The 20,899-nt window shown below is 52.6% G+C and overlaps 3 protein-coding genes across 8 annotated transcripts in view; all 3 read left to right on the top strand.

The window, feature by feature from the left end:
* Dock3 (dedicator of cytokinesis 3) overlaps positions 1–10,750 on the top strand; it is a 351,820-nt gene extending 341,070 nt beyond the window's left edge. For 4 of the 6 annotated variants that reach the window (XM_028895352.2, XM_028895351.2, XM_028895349.2 and 1 more), the window contains 5 exons: positions 1,630–1,748; positions 2,750–2,837; positions 6,168–6,290; positions 6,786–6,868; positions 7,667–10,750. In XM_028895352.2, coding sequence (XP_028751185.1) covers positions 1,630–1,748; positions 2,750–2,837; positions 6,168–6,290; positions 6,786–6,868; positions 7,667–8,176 — 923 coding nt within the window. In that variant the 3' untranslated portion in view covers positions 8,177–10,750. The remainder of the gene's footprint in view (positions 1–1,629; positions 1,749–2,749; positions 2,838–6,167; positions 6,291–6,785; positions 6,869–7,666) is intronic. The other 2 variants (XM_028895350.2, XM_028895353.1) reach the window with 2 other exon arrangements.
* Positions 10,751–11,622: 872 nt separating this feature from the next.
* Positions 11,623–15,453, top strand: Manf (mesencephalic astrocyte derived neurotrophic factor). Its single transcript, XM_028895348.2, has 4 exons — positions 11,623–11,761; positions 12,399–12,526; positions 13,762–13,903; positions 15,019–15,453. The coding sequence occupies exons 1-4, from the start codon at positions 11,677–11,679 to the stop codon at positions 15,201–15,203; spliced, it is 540 nt and encodes a 179-aa protein (XP_028751181.1). The 5' UTR covers positions 11,623–11,676; the 3' UTR covers positions 15,204–15,453.
* Positions 15,454–17,344: 1,891 nt separating this feature from the next.
* Positions 17,345–20,409, top strand: Rbm15b (RNA binding motif protein 15B). Its single transcript, XM_028895362.2, has one exon. It carries the CDS (start codon positions 17,392–17,394, stop codon positions 20,089–20,091), a length of 2,700 nt encoding a protein of 899 aa, XP_028751195.1. The 5' UTR covers positions 17,345–17,391; the 3' UTR covers positions 20,092–20,409.
* Positions 20,410–20,899: the final 490 nt, after the last annotated feature.

Here is a 20,899-nt window from a genome sequence, read left to right as displayed (position 1 = left end):
AGGTTTTTTCAGAACAGCTGTGGGAAAAGCTACCTTGTTGGTATTTATGCAGACCTTTGGACTGAAATGAACACCTGGACTCTCAAAGACTCCTGCAGTGAGCTGACTTAAGATCTGGTTTTGCTTTGATTTGTTGGATTTTTTTTTTTTTTTTGTTTTTTTTTTTTTTTTTTTTTTTTTTTTTTTTTTTTTTTTTTTTTTTTGTTTTTTCGAGACAGGGTTTCTCTGTGTAGCTTTGCGCCTTTCCTGGAACTCACTTGGTAGCCCAGGCTGGCCTCGAACTCATAGAGATCCGCCTGCCTCTGCCTCCCGAGTGCTGGGATTAAAGGCGTGCACCACCACCGCCCGGCTTCGGATTTTTTTTTTTTAACAGTACCAGCACCACGGGCCCAGAGGAGAGCCCCAGAGACAGTGGGTTTCAGGAACTCACAGGCCCTCTAGGAAGTACAGATTTACCTCTCAGCAGGAGCCCATGGGCTAGTCTCCACTGTCCAGCTTCTCAGAGCTTAGTTAGCCAGAAGCATTGGTGTCCAATTGACTTTGCCGTGGAGGGACTGGTAGTCAGTTGTCAGATGTAATGAATAGTGTGCGTTTATAGAACTGTTCATGTTACCCTACCACAGGAAAGCCAGGACATTATCTCACTGTTTCTGTAGGAAGTTTCCTTAAGAACCACAGATGGGAAGTTCCTCAATGCTTTAATAGCACCTCAGACAGCACTCACTGCAGGGGCTTCATTAAAAATGACATGAAAAGGAACAAGAGAAAATAGCATGAAATAAGTCAACTCAAGAGCATGTGTCTAGCTGGACAGTAGTGGCGCCCACCTTTAATCCTAGCACTCGGGAGGCAGAGGCAGGCAGATCTCTGAGTTCAAAGCTAGCCTAGTCTACAGAGTAAGTTCCAGGATATCCAGGGCTACACAGAGAAACCCTGTCTCAAAGCGGGGGGGGGGGGGGCCTGTCTATGTCCCTTGCCTTCTGGGTTGGTTCCATGCCCCTGAACTCAAGGGCCAGCAAGTATCAGACCACCTGTATATAGGGCCCTGGGCTTCCAACTAGCCTAGCTTTAGAGCTGTAATAGGCCCTACAGGTAGGCAGAATCAAGGCAGTGGGAACCTACCACCTAGAAGGGATATGCCAAAAAGGTAGTTGGAAGCCAGCTGAAAATAGAACCACTGGTGTTTGGAGAAGGTAAGTGTGTGTAGACCCAGTATGTCAAGTCAGAACTATGTGGTTGTCATTCCAAGTGTCTCTTGTCTTTGTGTGATGGCTCTATCACAAACTGGCCTTGGCCCACACCTGGGTCCTCTGGAAGAGCCCAGTTCAGGCTACACCTCTGCCCTGAGAACACAAGGTTCAAAAACCCCAAGCACTCTGCACTAGGCCTCAACTCTCCGTACCCTTTGCCTCTGGGTATGGTAGCTCTGTCAGTAGGTGTGCCTCAGCCAAGATACCAGATAATCTTCACCATTGAGTCACTAGATCTGCTTCCCTCTCCTGTGTTTTGCTGAGTTCACCCTAACTGTAAGGGACACCTACTCTGGTCCCCAGTCCTAAGGATGCTTGGCCACTGATCCCTCCATCTGTGGTTTGTCATCTGTTCGTGATTGTTCTCACTTGGTTACAGGCTCTCCCTCTCTGCCAGATAAGTACCGACATGCCCGGGAAATGATGTTGCTGTTGCCCACACATCGGGACCGCCCAAGCAGTGCCATGTATCCAGCAGCCATCCTAGAGAATGGACAGGTAGCAGACCCAGCCTTGACTATCTGTCCTCTGCTACAAGTGTGTTGGCTTGGGCTCCCTCATTGCATTTGCTAAACCTTTGTATGCACAGTCTTGCATGCCTCCTTCATTCTGTTATAAGGAGCTGTTGGACTCCTAGTTGGGGAGGACAGTGAATCTGAGGGCCAGAAATCCAATCAGAGTGCAGGCATGAGTAGACTGGTGACAGGGCTGGAACTGCACCTGCCTGGGAGGCTTCCTAAATCTCCGGCCAGCTTTCTGAACTATTCATTCCCCATTCCTCTGGCATAAGATGTTGGTTTTTATGACATCCCGAGGAGACTGTAGTAAACATAGGTAGGAGGATGTCTGTGTGTCTTGCTAGGGTTGCCCTCCACACTTAGTTCTCTAGACACCTGCTTGGACCAGCAAATAACACTTAGCCCTGTGTAGTTCGCCCCCGCCTTTCTATCTGAGCCCATAAAAGTCACTTCCAAGTAACTGTCCTAGGCCCAAGTGCCAGAAATTTCTCAGTGGCACCCCTCTGCCAGGCAGAGATCTGATAGGAGAAGCTCAGAAGACTGGGACCTGCCAGACTCCAGATTTTGGTGCTGCCTTTCCCCTCAGTGCTAACCTGGATCTGGGTGGGGCCTTCCAAGAATTAAGACCTATCAGTGCTCATGGGGCAGACAGGGTCTTTAAATCCTTTCTGTCAGTGCCCTCCCTGGCAAATAGAAAGATGGGACAGTTAAATAATGGAAGGTACCTATGTCTTGCACAAGACAACCTGGGTGATGTCTCAAATATCCATGGAAGTGCTCAGATCCAAATACATCTAGACTGTTGTAACAGCCTTCCCAGAGCTGTGTGAAGCTCTTAGCACATCTCAAGCATGAGCCATTTTACTGCTTTGATATCCTCATCTGAGCTTAGAACATTCTGACTCCTGTAGTCCATAACACTGCCTCCCAGATGTTATCTGGCTGCTTTTACACTCTTTGATATTTTTCTCCTTCCTTCAGCCACCAAACTTCCAGCGGGCCCTGTTCCAGCAAGTAGTTGGAGCCTGTAAACCCTGCAGTGATCCCAATCTGTCTATGGCTGAAAAAGGTATTTTCCTCTCTCTAGGAGCTCTCTCATGTTTGTCCCATCTTGAGTGTCTGACTCTTGTTCTTGAGTTACCAACTGTCCAGGCCTGAGCCACAACCCATTGCCCAGGTCTGTCTGCCTAGACATAGTACTGGCCAATCCTCAGGTCACCTTTTAGACCACATCTGTCCTGGATCCTGTTTGTCTGTCTGTATCTCCCTCTCTCCAGGGCCCACCCTCAGAGAGGCCCAGCTGCCATCTGCCTTGAGTAATTCGTTATAATGCAGGCTGCTGTGGGTATCTACTCTCCTAAGTTCTTCCTAACAACTTCTAGAATTTAGTAAAGCTAGTGGTCCCTCTGGGGCTTCAGAAACTTCTCCATGGAGCTCAGAATGGACTGTGGCCAGTGAAAGCCCCAAAGGAATAAAAAATACACACTACAGTGAATTGCCCCAAAGTAAGTTTCTACAGGGAAAGCTCTGGGTGCTCCAGTGAAGTCCAGTCATTGTTTAGCCACTCTGGCCAGTGACTACTGGGTCCATCTGTACTACACCGTGCCATTGAGAAACTCTCCCTAGAGCTGCAGCTATATAGATGGTGACTCGTTACCATGTGTTCTACAAGCTGATGTAAGAACCAGCATCCAACCTCTACAACCTTGTCTGAAGCCCCAGACACCTATGTTAATTTTAGCACAGCAGTACTTACATGGGGGCCATGCTGAGCTTGTCTGTCAACCAGAACCTGGTCCTATGGTCCTTGCCTCTCCTCCATCTGCTGTGTTTAGTGCATACTCACTTCCCACCAATAGAGTCTATCATCCCTTAGCCCATCAGACCACGTTCCTTCAAAGCTTTCATCATGTTGTCATTGCACCTGCTTACCAAGTGTCGTCTGCTCTCCCCACTGTCGTTGTTACCCTCTTGATTGGTGTAGAGGGTTGTTTTTAAAGAGTCCAAACATTGGGTCCAGAACCTTGGTTCCTAGTGGGCATTAATACCAGATGCTCAGCCATAAAGGCCCTACTGAAGATGCCTTCCTAACCTCAAGGCTGCACATCCCGAAAAAGTGGCTTCTTGGATTCCTGCACCTATCACCCCAAAACAGTGGGCCTTTTTGCCTGGAAGGCCAGAATACACAGTGGGTTTTCTTCACCTAAGATGCAGAGCAATCTCAAAACTAGCCAAGAGTCACACAGCCCAGAGCTCAAATGAGTTATCGGTGGTCAGACCAGGATGCTACATCAGCTGGACACAGAAGAGCCTCAGGCCTCAAGCTAACTGCAGCAAGGAGCTGGACACGCCCACCCTAGGTGTCTGAGAACAAAAGCTGAGCCCAGAGCTACCATATTCCAACTACAAGGTCAGCACTTAATGGCAACACATTAGACAACTTCCCATTGGTAATACACAGGCCAGAATAACTCCCAGGTTCCCTAGAAACCTACCTCTCACCTGTAGGTTCTTTTCTTTGCCAGTCCCTCCCAGACAAGATGAGCCTGCCCTTAGGTCAGGGACTGTGCACTGGGAACCTCAGGCCAATGCTGAGGAGCTTTTAATGCTGACAGATGACAGGACACAGTGGTTATTGCTCTTCTCCTAGAATAAATCATTCTCTTGGCCACTCCACATGTCAAAGGTCCATTGGCCTCACTGCAGATTTGTGGTTTCTGATTGACATGGAATGACTCACCCAGACACCATCCTAAGCACACCAACACAGCCTTCCTAGCATTCTTCACCTAGAGTGTCCCTGACCTTGAGTTCCTGTGGACCCTTGGGGTAAACTTTTGCAGCCCATTTGGTTCTTTCAGGAGTTAAGGACATGCCTGAGGTCTTGGATTGTCAGGTCCTTTTGGAGAAGCTTCTTGGGGTTGTCTCTAAGCTGCTGCTTCCAAGACCTGTGGCTTTCATTGAAAATGTCATCTTTGGGGGAAGAGAGCTTGAGTGCTTAGAAACAAGAAGCCCCTGCTAGATCTTGGAGAACCTGGGAGAGGATACACCTATTCTTGAGTTCAGGCTTTCTGAGGAAGCCATCTGGTTCTTATCAGATTCAGAATTCTTTCCTGCAGGTAACAGCTCAGTGGCTACTCATCAGATTCAGATGCCCCTTCTTCCTGCTATTAGCCATCAATATATCATGAGATTAAGTAGTCCTTGTAATTGAAGTTTTACCTATAAGCCCATGCTAGTCCCTGAGCAAAGAGATGAAAAATGATGTCATCCCTCCATCCATGGAAGGCCTTGGTCCCAGCGCTTTGGACCATATCCTTCTCAAAGGCCAGATTCCAGCTCTTTCTAGAGACTCCCAGCTCCCATCAGACCTTGGAATTCTCCATTGAGTGTCTGGGCCATTAAAGCCCTAACCTTGGATACATTGAACTCCCTTTAGCTACCACTGCCTTAAAACAGAGCCCGACTAGACACTAGTACTCTACACAGGCCGCCTTTCCAAAAGGCCCCATGAGAGGAAAGGCATGTTTGTTCTCTGAAGAGAATCAATAAACACGCTTCACGTTTCCTTTTCTGTACCTGCGGAGTAGCCCAACCCCGGATTGTGAAGTGGAGCCACTGCTCTTCTCTCCTTTACAAAGAACTTTGACCCCAGCTGTAGCCAAAGATCCAGTACTGAGGCACCTGACCGCTCTGTCGGGGCCCGATCTGTTCTGCATCCATGGACTTTATTGCCTCCTCCTTTCTCAGGAAGCAGTGTGTTCCGCTGGGTCTAGGCTGAAACTCCTGAGCTTTGTAACTTTACTCCAGTGAGTACCTTAAATACCTCTCCTTGCTATGAAAATGTCTTTCTCTTAAACCAGCCAGTGAGCCTAAGAAACACAGGGATGGGCCACTGTTCTAAGTGCCACCACAGGCCTTTGTGGGACTAGCAGAGCTGCTTCTCAAAGGACACTGCCTCTATCTCCTGTCCTGCTCCTGGCTCCCCACACAGGGCATGGGCACTGCAAGGGCCCTGGCTAATTCTTGACTTGGGAAGAGCTCTGTGTCCTGTGCTCTCTGTGTTCTCTCCTGTGGTCTTCTGGTTTTTCTCCTGACAGATGCCAGAATCTGCAGGGGTTTACTCCTTATTGTACTTTCTCTCAGTTTGCCTTATCCTCAACACTCTCCAGAAATCAGCTTACTCATGCCATCCTAGGCAGCTTCAATCACTGGCCAGTCATCTCTCTAGGCCACAGTGCTTTGCTTGGCCAATGTTTTCAGCTGTAGGGCCTGACATGCCACTTGTATGCTGGCTACACAGAGCTCACCCAGAGAAGCTTCAGGCTGTAGGGCAGCTTCTCCAAATGGGAAGCTCAAGAAGTAACCTCCATTCACTCCATCTCTTTCCACCCTTCAGCGGTGCCAGCAGCCCCCAGCAGCTGGAGCCTGGATAGCGGAGCCCAAGAGGCCCAGCCCTTCCTGTCTGCCCTCATGGGGCCCATCCTGGCCCCCCCAGTGCCTCCCCGAAGCCTGCTGCATGGTAAGCGGGTCCCCCAAATAGTTTCTGGCCTCAAACTTTGACCAAGGGCTAGATCAGCAGCTGTCTAGGCCATCTCAGCCAAGGAAAAAAACATCCACATCACAGAAAGGAGCCTGCCAAACATTGGGGCCAATAAAGTTTTTGAGTCCTGCAAGCTAGCTCAGTAAAGCCATCCCAGCCAGGGAGGCTGAAGACAAAATCAACCATGCCAGATATACCACTCACCAGTCTGCCATCAACCTGCCAGCGGACTAGACCATCTCCTGCCTGAAGCCTGTTTCAACCTTCCTGGCCGCCTGTGTAAAATGGGATTATTTTACCCCAGCGACCTGTGTTTTACAGACTGTCAGTATAAAAGAAGGTTTTCCGTGGCCTTCAATGCTGAGGTGTTCTTGGGGGACCTTTCCACACCTGCCCAGTGCCCAGCAAGGTCATGCTGCTGTGCAGCTTGTGCAAGGGCCCCCAGCTGAGGCTGTGGTTCTGTTCCCTTTACAGGTCATTACTCCCTACACTTTGACGCCTTCCACCACCCCCTGGGGGATGCCCCCCCAGCCCTCCCTGCCCGGACCCTGCGCAAGGTAATGTACTGAAGCAGCTGTCGTACCGCCTCATCTGCTGTAGGATCACCCCTGGGGCCTACAAGAGGAACCTGCCTCCCCTGCTCCTCTGTCCTGAGAGCCTAAGCTGGCAGAAGCTGGGGGTGGCCAGAGCCACACTAGAGCAGCAGGCGACCCATGCATCCTGCCACGAATGTGATGAGGACAGGGAGATGAGAGGGTCTTGTGGACAACACTTGACAACAAGAGAATGTGGGTAGGGAGCGTTGAGAAACTTGGGGGTCTCAACACACTGTAGTCCCGTAGCTAATTAAATGTCCCTGTGGTGGGTTATAGAGTTTTTAAAACTACTGCCAACTGAAAATGAGAAATATCAGGCACTAAAATTTTACAAAAAAAATTCAAGAGGTAAAATTCGAATCCTGTTGTTAGCTTGATTTTTCTGCAAATGGGAAAAGACTAAGTCTGTGACAGATTTTAGCAACAGATTAATATTCATTTGATCTGTGGCCCATCAGTTTCCTTCTGCCTGATGACCCAGCCCTGCTGTCAGTCAGTAACTCAGACCATCCTGACCATACCATAACCTGGGACTTGGCCCCAGGTGCATCAGTGCCCAGCAGCCAAGGCAGGGGCATTTATTGGCCCTCAGAAATAATAGGGATTCTGGGCTCCACTAGCTTGCTTTGGGTGGGGATACTTAGATGTGAAGCTGCTGAGATGTTAAGGTTGGCTGATAAGCAGACTCTTGGTCTCCACACGGCAGGCCAGCCCACCTGTCTAGAGGGTTCTAACTTACCCACCCTTTCCTTCGCACAGTCTCCTCTCCACCCCATCCCAGCCTCCCCTACAAGCCCCCAATCGGGCCTGGATGGCAGCAACTCTACGCTGTCTGGCAGTGCCAGCAGCGGTGTGTCCTCCTTGAGTGAGAGTAACTTTGGGCACTCCTCAGAGGCCCCACCTCGAACAGACACCATGGACTCCATGCCAAGCCAGGCCTGGAATGGCGATGAAGACCTTGAGCCACCCTACCTCCCTGTCCACTACAGCCTCTCCGAGTCTGCTGTCCTTGACTCCATCAAGTCCCAGCCATGCAGAAGCCACTCGGCTCCAGGGTGTGTCATCCCTCAGGACCCCATGGACCCGCCTGCGCTGCCACCCAAGCCCTACCACCCCCGCCTGCCGGCCCTGGAGCACGATGAGGGTGTGCTACTGCGGGAGGAGGCTGAGAGGCCAAGAGGCCTGCACCGGAAGGCCTCACTGCCTCCTGGGAGTGCCAAGGAGGAGCAGGCCCGCATGGCCTGGGAGCACGGCCGAGGGGAACAGTGAGGAGCAGAGGCAGCTGCACCACCACCTTCCACGAGCAGCTGGCCCAGGCACTCCAGGTCTGAAAAGCAAGTCCCTCCCAGGGAGCTAGAGGCTTGGCACTCAGGAGAGAACCACCAGAGTCTCTGTTCTACTGCCGTGAACTCATGTATTGCCATGTCCAGAGGCCACAGCAGCATGAAGGGTTGTGGCTTCTCTTTTATTTCATTTTTTGTTTCCGTTTTTCTGGGTTTTCCTTTACGCAGTAGTTGCTTTCTTCCTCCTGCAGTTCCAGACCCCATGGAGCTATGTGGAGATATTGCACAGACAGAATGCTTTGCAGCATTGCAGAGTCCAAGAGTTGGAGCCCAGGCCCTCCTTTCGGGGCAGAGATGGCAAAGAATGGAAATTGCACTAGGGACCTCTTCCTTTGCTGTATGACAGAAAAACTCATGGTTGCATTCAGGGATTGCAAGGACCACATGGACTACATGTCACAGGTGGACAAAGGGGCCACAAGCCGTTTTGCACAAATGCTTGCCCACCTGCCCACTCTTACCTAGGAGTGTGCAACTGAGGGGCTGGTCAGGCACATGACTGGCCTAACTGCATGCCCAGGGCACACTGCCAGGCTTCCATGGGCCAGCCTTGTCTCCTATCCCACTCTGGACGTTAGTCGTCACTTTTCGTTTGGACCTTTCACTCCTTTCCACTCAAAACACCTCATGATCTGCAGAAGCCTCCCTGGCTCAAATGGACTTGCAAGGGTTATCTCTTATGCCCTGGGGCTTGAATTAAAGGAAGCTGGAAGGGCTACCACTCCTGCAGAGAGTTAGACCCCTTCCCTTGTAGTAAAAAGAGCTGGTGTAAGAGTGAGGCTGGTGTGTGGCGGGAGCCAGAAAGCCTCAGAGCTTTCACAAGTGGCCCCAGACACCTGCCATTTAGCGCCTGAATCAGGGATTTTCAGCACTACCTCTGAGCCTTGGGGTTGGCTGCCCAGCCTGGCTTCCAGGCCCTGAGGATGTGTGGTCAGGTTCAGCAAGCTCCTGGGTTTAAAACATTAAAAAAAAAAAAAAAAAATTAAATTAAAAAAGAAAAAAAAAAGATGGAAGAAAACTAATTTTGGAAGCAGAGAGCACACAGGTAAAACCGTTATCTTCCAAGTAGCCAAGTACTGAACCCTCCACTCCACACCCATAGGGACCGCCACTCAGGGTTCAGGGCGGGCAGAAGGACAGCTTTTCAAACCTCCCCAGTCTGTTAGGCAGGGCACAGTGGTGACTATAGGAAATTCTTTCATGTCAGGGCACTGATTTTTCTCTTGGTATTATGATGGGGGTATGGTAATATTTCACCAGGGTGCTTCTAAGTTACTTTAAAATGTAACCTGTCTTGAGACAGTTGTTTTCCTTTCCTTTGCTTACATTCCCATCAGTGATGGCCATAAGACTGCCTTCTCCTTGGTGAGCAGGCATGTTGCTCCCTTACTCCCTTTAACTTGTTGGCCTTCTGGCCTCCGGTGGCCAAGTTCTGGGCCTAGCTGCTCATCCTTTCTCCGCAATTCTTTCCCAAACAGAAAATTCCATGGCCAGGGTGTATTTCTCTTATAAACAAGTTCAATAGAACTGCAAGCAAATAACCTAAGGAAAAAGATAGAAGGCCCATTTTCCTCCAGAGTATGTTGGGGTCCAGGTACAACAGTGCAGACTTTCTGATACCCTCAGGATCATGCAAGCAGAGACTGCTGGAGATATAGGCCAGTCCAGGGAGCCCTGGCTCCAAGGGCACACACACCTGCTCCTGAGCCTAGGTCTATTGGTAAGCTTGTCTCTGGACCGTCTGGGTTCACAGGTGTGAGGGTCAAAGTCTGCTTTGAATGTGATTCTTAGGTAGGGCAGAGTTAGGTTTCCAGGCACATCTGAACCTCAGTCCACGACGGCAGTCGTCAGTTATCACAAGCAGGCATCTACCTTCTCCACTTGGTGACACAGACGTTAGGGAAGGGAGTGAAGGGTGAAGTTCCTTGGCCTTGCTTATTGCAAGATGAAATATATTTGTGTTGTCCCTCTCCGTTTTCCCTAACTGGATGAAATGGACCTATTCTGAATACTTTTATTGAAAAACCAGCCAGTGTGAGGGAAATGGGAGGCCAGAGATTAAAATCCTTTGAAAAGATTGTGAAATACTGATTTTCATTCTTTCAAGCATATTTGTAAATACCTATTTGAATGCTGTGTATTTGTACAGGAATTTGAGCAAAAAATGTATAGAGTGTGATGTCTAATTGGTAATAAGCCCTATAAATGTGTTTTTAACCTCTGGCATTCTGTGCTTATTTAAAACAAGAAAACTTCTAACCATTTCCTTTGTGTATTCATGTCTAAAGAAAAACTGATTTTAAAATGATCTTACCTGTACCAGAAAAGTTAAAGAAAAAAAAATTGTGCCGGTGTCCCAAGAGGTATTTTACTGTATATATTGTGGTAGCATGTTATAAATCCAACAAGTAATGTGAATTTTAGATGTAAATATCTGCCAATTGACTCCCCACTCCCTTGACTGCTGTGATGTGAATTAAAGATGAATACCTGATATTGATCCACTGATTTCACTGACTGGGAGCATAAGTGCCCCTCTCAAACCCTTGTCGCCGGGCTCCAAGCCCTTTTAGCTCCAGATACCTTTCTGTACTTAGCCGGCCGTTCTCCGTATTCTGCCCTCGAGGGCGAGTGGCCAAGTCCTTGTACTTAGTATGAGTACATCTCCAGTTCCCATCTGCGCGTCTCCAAGAGTGGGACATAAAACCTCCCAAGATCCCCTGGCTTCCACTGGGAGGCTATCCCAACGCCTCGGCTCGCCTGGCCGCTGCCAGGGCCCTCGGAGGTCCAGGACAGCAGCCGACTTTCACAGGCCTGGAGCCTTTCGTCTGGGAGGTTCTGCATTCCGACCCAGGAAAGGAGGGGTGTGGGCAGCCGGCGAATGAAGGTGGACGCTCTCCAAAGATTGGTTCGCCAATACACGTGGTGGCTCAAAACAACCGTTTCTGATCCTTATCGCGCCGCTTATCCTGCTGGGTGTCTGGTGACGCCAGAAATCCTGCGCTAGGAGTCCGGGGCCCAGGAGGGGACTGGGTGTGACAGGAGCCAAAAAGGGGTACTCGGTACGAGTCACCAGATTCACAGGGTTCCCAGCAGCAGCCAAAGCAGCTGCCCCTACCCAATATGGCGGCCGTGCAGCTTCCGCCCAGCCGCTTTCTATGGACCGCCCAGGCTCAATCAGCAACCGACAACTGTCTAGGGTCCAGACGCCACAGCCAATGAGGAAGGGTAGCGTGGAGCCGCCGGCCTGGGCTCCGGGGCACGTGGACCAATGAGAATGCGGCATGTGGGTGGGCGCGGGGGCCGCCCGCCAATGGGGAGCTCCGGTTTGTGTCCCAGCCCCTAGGCGGCGCACGGCGCCGGGTGCGGTTCATTCGCGCGGCGGCGGCGGTGGCGGCGGTGGCGGTGGTGGCGGCAGCAGAGGAGATGTGGGCTACGCGCGGGCTGGCGGTAGCGCTGGCCCTCAGCGTGCTGCCTAACAGCCGGGCGCTGCGGCCAGGCGACTGCGAAGGTACGGGAGGGGGCGGCCAGGCGGCGCTGAACCCAACGGAACCGAGGGGGCGGGGGCTCATCCTGGCGGGGTCCGCTGGAGCGAGGGCCTCGGAATTATTAACCGGGCCTAGAAACGGACTCGTTTAGGGGAAAGCGTCGGCTCAGTCACGTTGAAAACTTGGCCGGAAGCCCACAAACGCGGGAGTTTTTGTCCTTTTTCATCACTGTTTAAAGATTCCGGAAAGGGACCCCGTGGGCCGCAAAGGCCTCCTGGGGTTGCCAAGCCGCACTTAAGGGTTCGGTGTTTTACTTGGAATAAGGAACATTTTGATCGTTGGCTTCAGCCTCCAATCTGTCCCTTATGAGGTCACAGTGAGTTCCCTTTCAAGGACACGTGTCCACTCTCGGCTTAAACTTGAAAAGAGCAGAGAAGATTGTGTGTGGGTCACTGGGGTAATGTTCATTCCCGACATGCACTGGGTATTAGGACCCCAGCAACCTAAGGGTTTTGTGCACCTGTGAGTACCTGAGAAAAACCAACGATGGGAAACGTTTTAATGATCATCTCATCCCTTCCACCAAAACTGCTGACAGAGTTTCTTCCTGGCGAAGTAGAGACTAGTAATTGCTTAACATTTCTCTTTCTTCTTTTCCAGTTTGTATTTCTTATCTGGGAAGATTTTACCAGGACCTCAAAGACAGAGATGTTACATTCTCACCAGCCACTATTGAAGAAGAACTTATAAAGTTCTGCCGTGAAGCAAGAGGCAAAGAGAATCGATTGGTGAGTAGCTGGTGACCCATCCAGGCTCTCCCTGGCTCATGTGTACTGTCCACTTCGTGATGGGACATGTCTGTAAACTAATGCGAGACTGAAGTCTTTTTAGCCTGTATTTATTAAGCATCTACTATGAGCTGAGTATTGGTAGTGCCAGAAGAGAACAGTGACAGGCAGATGCACAGCAGGGAAGGGTGTGTCTGTGAAGAAAATAGACTAGGAGAGTTTGGGGGGTGGGGGTGGGGGAGGCTATTAGAGAAAGTAGTCAGAGGTATCTCTGAGGAAGAGGATCCATCAGTGGAGTGAGTGCATCCAGTGTATGAGTGCAAAGGCCAGAAAGAGTTTGGTGTGTTTGGGATCAGAAGTAGTTAGCTAGGTGCCCCAACGTGGCCAGGGCCAAGTCAGCGGCAAGAGCCCTAGTAAAGCATTGGCCTTTGTAGCTTTAATTTCTCTGGCAGTCTCTCATTGGATTTCTGATGGGTCTTAAACTCATCTGGAAACTCTGGGACTTAGCACATATCAAGTGCCTAGAGTTCACAACAGCTAGATCTGGGCAGGTCCTTAAAATGGTGATATTTTATTTGTACTGAAATGTAATTTTAATTTTATGTTAATAAATAAAGTTGCCCTGGGGTCAGAGCTATTAGAGCCATAGCAAGAGCGTGATGGTTAAAAGAGCTAGGTAGATTTCTGTGTGTTCAGGGATACAGCCAGTATTGGAGACATACGCCTTTAGGACCTGGAGGGCGGTACTTACAGGCAATGATGAGACAGTCATGTGGTTGGGTTTAGAACCAATGAGAAGGCAGAACAAAAAGACTATTTAAACACAGACAAACAGGAAGTAGCTCTCTCTCGGGGAAGTTAGGAGCACTACAGGAGGTAAGATTTTTTTTTTTTTTTTTTTTTTTTTTTTTTTTTGTTTTTCTCTGAGCTCTGACCTCTCGGCTTTCTCTCTTTTACATTGGCTCTGTGTTTTTTATTTTAAAAAAAACGATTAGATACATCTACAGAGAAGTTTTCAAGGTGACCTAATGACAGCTGTTGTCTGGGTTGGAGAGGTGGCTATGGAAGTGTACTGCTCTTGCAGAGGACCTGAGTTTGGTTTCCAGCACCCACAACACTGCTAACCCTAGCTCCGGGGAATCCAGTGCCTTCTGGCCTCCTCGGCACCTGCACACACGAGAATTAGACATGCACATAAATTCTCCTTTAAAGCTTTTGTTCTTTTTTTGCTACAGTGCTACTACATCGGGGCCACAGATGATGCAGCCACCAAGATCATCAACGAGGTGTCCAAGCCCCTGGCCCACCATATCCCTGTGGAGAAGATCTGTGAGAAACTGAAGAAGAAAGACAGCCAGATCTGCGAGCTAAAATATGGTGAGTGTGACCAGGACTGTGTGCCTCCTGCAAAAATGTCTGCGTGCCCTTCTAGGCTTGCTTTCTAGCCAGAAAAGTCATCGTGAGGGCTTATAGCATGATGGATGATATTCTGCTGCAGTTCAGACTTCCATATCAAAGCTAGGTGGAGGTCAGAAATTGAGTAGGTGAATTGTTAGCTTACTTCGAAAGAGGGAGGAGGCCAGGCTGTGGTGGCGCACGCCTTTAATCCCAGCACTGGGGAGGCAGAGGCAGGTGAATCTCTGTGAGTTCCAGGCCAGCCTGGGGCTACAGATTGAGTTCCAGGAAAGGTGCAAAACTACACAGAGAAACTCTTGTCACAAAAAAAAAAGAAAGAAAGAGGGAGGGAGGATTAGCCAAAAGGCCAGCTAATAGCACAGTGTAGACACCGGGTATAGAGAGAAGTGTAATACATAAGGTAGATGAGTTAGACAGGGCCTTGGGGTTTGGTGAGGAATTTGGCTTTTAGTCTGAGTGAAGTTGGGAGCATCAGAAACTTTTGAGCAGAGAAGTTATGTAATGAGACTAGAGTTGAACAGAATTGTCATGGCTGTATTTCTGATGGCCCTAAAACCTTTAGCCCAAGAGATGAGAGTCAAGGCATCACCATGGCAGAGCCCATCTCATTGAGAAGAGCCAGGCCTCTCCCATACAGTTTAAACCATGCCAGTGTTGTCCAAGAACCTTGTGTTTATGGTGTGTGCTTGTGCTAATTTGGTACCCTGGTTGGTTCTGATACAGGTCTGTCTGGGTTATATGGGTTATGGAGTAAGCTTTGACTCTGGTGCCTTGATGGGGACACAGGGGACATGTCTGCTCTGTCACCAGCCTGGAACTGTCATTCTGTGCTGACATGTAGAAGGTCGTTGGGGAACTGGAGCTGTGTTTCTCCTCTGGACCATGTGCGTTCTCTGCACTGCGTGTCCTGTAGTGGACACTGACAGCCTGAGGTAGCCCTCTCAGTGAAGAATGCCAGTTCCTCTTGGCGCAGTGTGCATATGTCTCCTGGTCCTCCTAAGGAATGGTTTGGAGCAGCACATCTGGGGGCCGCAGCATCTGCTACCCAGCCATTCACTCTCCTGCTCTCCCTGCAGACAAGCAGATTGACCTGAGCACAGTGGACCTGAAGAAGCTCCGGGTGAAAGAGCTGAAGAAGATCCTGGATGACTGGGGGGAGATGTGCAAAGGCTGCGCAGAAAAGTCCGACTATATCCGGAAGATAAACGAACTGATGCCTAAATATGCCCCCAAGGCAGCCAGCGCACGGACTGATTTATAGTCTGCCCAATCCCTGCTGCGCCTGAGGGGAAAAACAGTTCTCCTGTCTCTTCCCCAAACAACCATTTTGTAATTTATTTTTGAAGTGGGCTCCTGACAATGACATGTGAAGCCTGGAGCTTTCCTAATGACGCTGGCCCTGCGGTGCCCCCTCCCCGAAGAGGGAGGGATTTCCTTCCTTCTTTTGCTGGTTTACTCTAGGACTTCCAAGTTTGTCTGGGATTTTTTTATTAAAGGGAAAAAAAAATCTGTCTTTGGAGAGTTGAACTGAAACAGGATTGTGTCCTGTAATCTACTGGTTTACCTTTCCAGGCTGCAAAAGTCCCTTGGCCTGCCAGTGCCAGAAACTCCCATAACAGGATTTAGGGGCATGTAGCAGCCAAAGTGTGGGTTCTGGGCTTCAGAGTCTTGTGTACTTCAGCCCAGTGAAGAGCTAGACTTGACATGCCCTGCCTTCAAACCCCCATCCAGAACAGTCCAGTAGGAGGAGCTGAAGGTGGAGCCATCACTGGGCTTAAGTCTAAAGCATATTACATTTTGGCTCAGCATATGCAGAACAAGCAGAGAATTTTCTCCACTGAGTGCGGGTGGTCAGAATTGGCATTTCTTCATTCCACCTGGTACTTAGTTATCCTTTCGTTGGGGTCCCAGTCTAGTTCAGGTGTGAACAAGGACCCTCGCATGCTTCCAGGTTTGCAAGTTTGGCAGGAATCGGTTTACACAGAAGCAGTGTACTGGTAGGAGTAGAGGACCTGCGAGCTGTGTGCAGTCTGGTTTCCAGTTGCTCTGTCACTGGTACTTGGCAGTGCCTCACTGGGGACACTTCGCTCCTGCTGTTCCCAAACGTGAAAGGAATGACTGCTAAGTTGTGTTTTCCATCGGGCGTTGGTGTCACACGCCTTTAATCCCAGCACTCGGGAGGCAGAGGCAGGTGTATCTCTGTGAGTTCGAGGCCAGCCTGGTCTACAGAGTGAGTTCCAGGACAGGCTCCAAAACTACAGAGAAACCCTGTCTCGGGAAAAAAAAAAAAAAAAATCCAAAGAGCTGGTCTGGTCTTAGCTCGCGTGTGTAGTTGAGTTTGTCAGTTTGCATCCACGGGGCCTTAGATCCTGCCATGGAGCTCACTGCTGTTTATTCCAAGTTCTCTTCTGCACCTGTCTCCTGCCAACTGCTTTCTGCCTGTGGGAGGAGGGAAGAGCTGGGTGCACTCTTCCTCATCCTACAGATACTTCAACGGATCCAGCAGCCATCTGTGGAGAACCCTTGCCTGTACTTCACCTCTTGGATACAGACAGAACACAGCCAGCAAGATGTCAGCATGGCAAGAAATGATAACTTCTGGCATTACCTGCTCTTTACCCTTTGCTCTGCAGACCTATCTTTCCAGCCTCCTGTCTGCCCAGAAACCTCCAGCAGTAAGTTGGACCCAGGGACACCGAGATGCCTGTCTAGAGGTTGCAAATGCAGTCTTCCTAGTTTCTGTACCTGGATCCAGGAAGGTCTCACCTGCGTCTGTAGTCTTGTTTTCAGGGTCTTGCCAGGACAGTGCCTGAAGAATCTAAATACAGAAGATGCCTGGGGTGTGGGTCCTGGACAGGGTGTAGGGATCCTTCAAGGATGTCACCTCTGTCGTGGTCCCAGTTAGAAAACTATTCCCCATGGAGGGGGAATAGGATTTCAACCTAGCGGCAGGTTTGAGTGGGAGACCGCCGGTCAGGTGGGCGGGCATTCCTGTTGCAATGGGCACAGCCCCGAGTCCGGAAAAAGTAGGCAGACGCGGTGTAGCCAGCCGGAGAGCACAAAGCCCAAATCCAGCGGGGCCCGCCTTGCTCCTGAGGGAATCCGGGGCACAACGCAGTAGCCCCGCGCCTAAGCCCCACCAGCCACGCCGGGGCGCCAGAGCTCCGGGACAGGCCAGCTCCTCCGCCTGCCGGGCCGTCACGTGGTGCAGCTCCGCGGGCCCCACGATAGGCGCCGAGCGGAGCTCTCGCCCCGCCCACCTCGGTCACGTGGTGCGGCCGGCGCACCTTGATAACGCAGCTCCCGGCCGCCGCTCCCGCCCCGCCCCGCCGCCGCCGCCGCGCCGAGTCCTTTTGTCCAAGATGGCGGCGCCGGGGGCGCTGCCTCCTGGGCCGCCGCCGCTGCCGCTGTGAGGGGCCTGCGGGCCGCCCGCCCGCCGCGCCGGCGCCATGAAGCGGCAGAACGAGCGAGACTCCAGCCCGAGCGGGCGTGGCTCGTCATCGTCCGCCAAGCGGCCGCGGGAGCGCGAACGGGAGGCAGAGGCGGGCGGGCGGCGAGCAGCGCACAAGGCCTCCGGCGGCGGCGGCGGCACCAAGCACCCCGTCCCAGCGCGGGCTCGTGACAAGCCCCGCGGTAGCAGCGGCAGCGGCAGCAGCGGCGGCGGGCATCGCGACGGCCGCGCCGCCGGGGATGCGAATCACCGCGCGAGCAGCGGGCGCTCCTCGGGCGCGCCCGGAGGCGGAGGGCGCACCGGCAAGGCCTCCGGGGACTCCGGGACGGGCGGCGCGTCGCCCCGCGCATCTCCGCTCCCGCCGCCTCCGCCGCCCCCCGGGGCGGAACCTGCGGGTCCCGGCTCCACGGCGGCTCCGGAATACAAGACGCTCCTCATCAGCAGCCTGAGCCCCGCGCTGCCGGCCGAGCACCTGGAGGACCGGCTCTTCCACCAGTTCAAGCGCTTCGGGGAGATCAGCCTGCGCCTGTCGCACACACCGGAGCTGGGCCGCGTGGCCTACGTGAACTTCCGGCACCCCCAGGACGCGCGCGAGGCCCGGCAACACGCGCTGGCCCGGCAGCTGCTGCTCTACGACCGCCCGCTCAAGGTAGAGCCGGTCTACCTGCGCGGCGGCGGCGGCGGCGGCGGCGGGAGCAGCCGGCGCAGCAGCAGCAGCAGCGCCGCTGCCTCCACGCCGCCCCCGGGGCCTCCCACGGCCGCCGACCCGCTGGGCTACCTGCCGCTGCACGGGGGCTACCAGTACAAGCAGCGCTCGCTGTCTCCCGTGGCCGCCCCGCCCCTGCGGGAGCCCCGCGCCCGGCACGCCGCGGCCGCCTTTGCCCTGGATGCGGCGGCCGCGGCGGCCGTGGGGCTGTCCCGGGAGCGGGCCTTGGACTACTACGGGCTCTACGACGACCGCGGGCGCCCCTACAGCTACCCGGCCGTGTGCGAGGAAGACCTGATGCCCGAGGACGACCAGAGAGCCACCCGAAACCTCTTCATCGGGAACCTGGACCACAGCGTATCCGAGGTGGAGCTCCGACGGGCCTTCGAGAAGTACGGCATCATCGAGGAGGTGGTCATCAAGAGGCCTGCCCGGGGCCAGGGTGGTGCCTATGCCTTCCTCAAGTTTCAGAACCTGGACATGGCGCACAGGGCCAAAGTGGCTATGTCCGGCCGGGTGATTGGCAGAAACCCTATAAAGATAGGCTACGGCAAGGCCAACCCCACCACCCGCCTCTGGGTGGGTGGCCTGGGACCCAACACCTCGCTGGCGGCCCTGGCCAGGGAATTCGATCGCTTTGGGAGCATCCGGACCATCGACCACGTCAAAGGAGACAGCTTTGCCTACATCCAGTACGAGAGCCTGGACGCAGCCCAAGCCGCCTGTGCTAAAATGAGGGGCTTTCCCTTGGGTGGTCCAGATCGCAGGCTCAGGGTGGATTTTGCCAAAGCGGAAGAGACTCGCTATCCCCAGCAGTACCAGCCCTCACCTCTCCCTGTGCACTATGAGCTGCTCGCTGATGGGTATACGCGGCATCGAAACCTGGACGCCGACCTTAGGGTGCGGGATAGGACCCCTCCACACCTTCTGTACTCAGACCGAGACCGGACCTTTTTGGAAGGGGACTGGACCAGCCTCAGTAAAAGTTCGGACCGCAGGAATAGCCTGGAGGGGTACAGCCGCTCAGTGCGCAGCCGGAGTGGTGAACGCTGGGGAGGAGATGGGGACCGGAGCGTAGCCAAGCCCTGGGAGGAGAGACGCAAGCGGAGGAGCCTTTCCAGTGACCGCGGAAGGACAGCTCACTCCCCTTATGAGGAACGGAGCAGGACCAAGGGTGGGGGCCAGCAGTCTGAGCGAGGCTCGGACCGCACCCCTGAGCGTAGCCGAAAGGAGAACCACTCCAGCGAAGGGACCAAGGAGTCAGGCAGCAGCAACTCCCTCAGCAACAGCAGGCATGCAGAGGAGAGGAGCCACCATCACCACCACCACGAGGCTCCCGACTCTTCCCATGGCAAAAAGACTCGAGAGAGTGAACGCAATCATCGGACCACTGAGGCAGAGCCCAAGACTCTTGAAGAGCCAAAACACGAGACCAAAAAGCTAAAGACTCTTTCAGAGTATGCTCAGACGCTGCAGCTGGGTTGGAATGGGCTTCTAGTTTTGAAAAACAGCTGCTTTCCAACATCTATGCACATCCTAGAGGGGGACCAGGGAGTTATCAGCGGTCTCCTCAAAGACCACACTTCCGGCAGCAAGCTGACCCAGCTAAAGATCGCCCAGCGCCTTCGACTGGACCAGCCCAAGCTGGACGAGGTCACCCGCCGCATCAAGCAGGGGAGCCCTAACGGCTATGCAGTGCTCCTGGCCATCCAGTCCACCCCCAGTGGGCCTGGCACTGAAGGGGTGCCCACGGTGGAGCCAGGCCTACAGAGGCGGCTTCTCAGGAACCTGGTCTCCTACTTGAAACAGAAGCAGGCTGCGGGGGTGATCAGCCTGCCGGTGGGTGGGTCTAAGGGCAGAGACAGCACGGGCATGCTCTACGCCTTCCCGCCCTGTGACTTCTCACAGCAGTACCTCCAGTCAGCTCTGAGGACACTGGGCAAGCTGGAGGACGAACACATGGTGATCGTTATTGTCCGGGACACTGCCTAGCCCACCTGTTCCCTCCAGCCGCGTGTGTCACAGAAGCAGTTCTTTTACGAATCTGCCCCCTCCTCGACCTACCTTACTCCCTTGGTTTGAATTCTTGCTGGTTTGTTCTGGTTCATTGGGTGGCATCCTGTCCACTGCTAAAACTCAGTTCTCGGGTCTGGGGCTTTTTGTTTTTTACAAGAAGAAACTCCTATTATGTTTCCTGTGTATGAGATACTGTCTGCTGTATTCTGTATTTTTTTATTTTTATTTTTTTGACTAACTGTATGGAAAGTTGTCAGTAAAGCCTTTGTCGGGTGAATTTTTCATCCGACCATAGTCCTGGTTTAATCAGGTTTTTCTTAAAGACTGGACGACTTCCCTCGGTGCATGCCCTATGTCATGTTCTGAAACCACTGCTTCCGAAAGTTGTGCCGCCTTTGTGGTGCGGCTCTTCATCTGTCAGGCCTCTGAGCACACTTGTCAGTCTTAGCCAGTGGCCCGCAGGCTGTGTGATGTACCGCGCCGGCCCTGTTCCACCACCGAGCACCCGTTAGAGGAAGGGCTGGGCCTCAGATCTGTGCCAGCGGCTACAGGTAGTTTGTGGTTTTCCCTTGTCCTAAGTTGTGTGCTTCATTGAGCTGTGGCCATTGGACAGCACCCAGTCGTAAAGCCTGTTGGACGAGGGTAGCTTTCAGTTTTGTAGTCGTGCATTTGGGGGGAGAACAGTGCAATATTGATGCTGAGGGGCCTTGTGCATGACCTGTCCAGGCCCCCCCTCTGGATCAGTCTTTAGTCCTGATGTAGTCTAGCGTCTCCAGTATCAGAG

This window comes from Peromyscus leucopus, chromosome 7 (genome assembly GCF_004664715.2).
Source record: "Peromyscus leucopus breed LL Stock chromosome 7, UCI_PerLeu_2.1, whole genome shotgun sequence".
NCBI lineage: Eukaryota > Metazoa > Chordata > Mammalia > Rodentia > Cricetidae > Peromyscus > Peromyscus leucopus.
The sequence above is the reverse complement of the archived record's forward strand: the minus strand, read 5'-3'. Positions and strand labels throughout refer to the sequence as shown.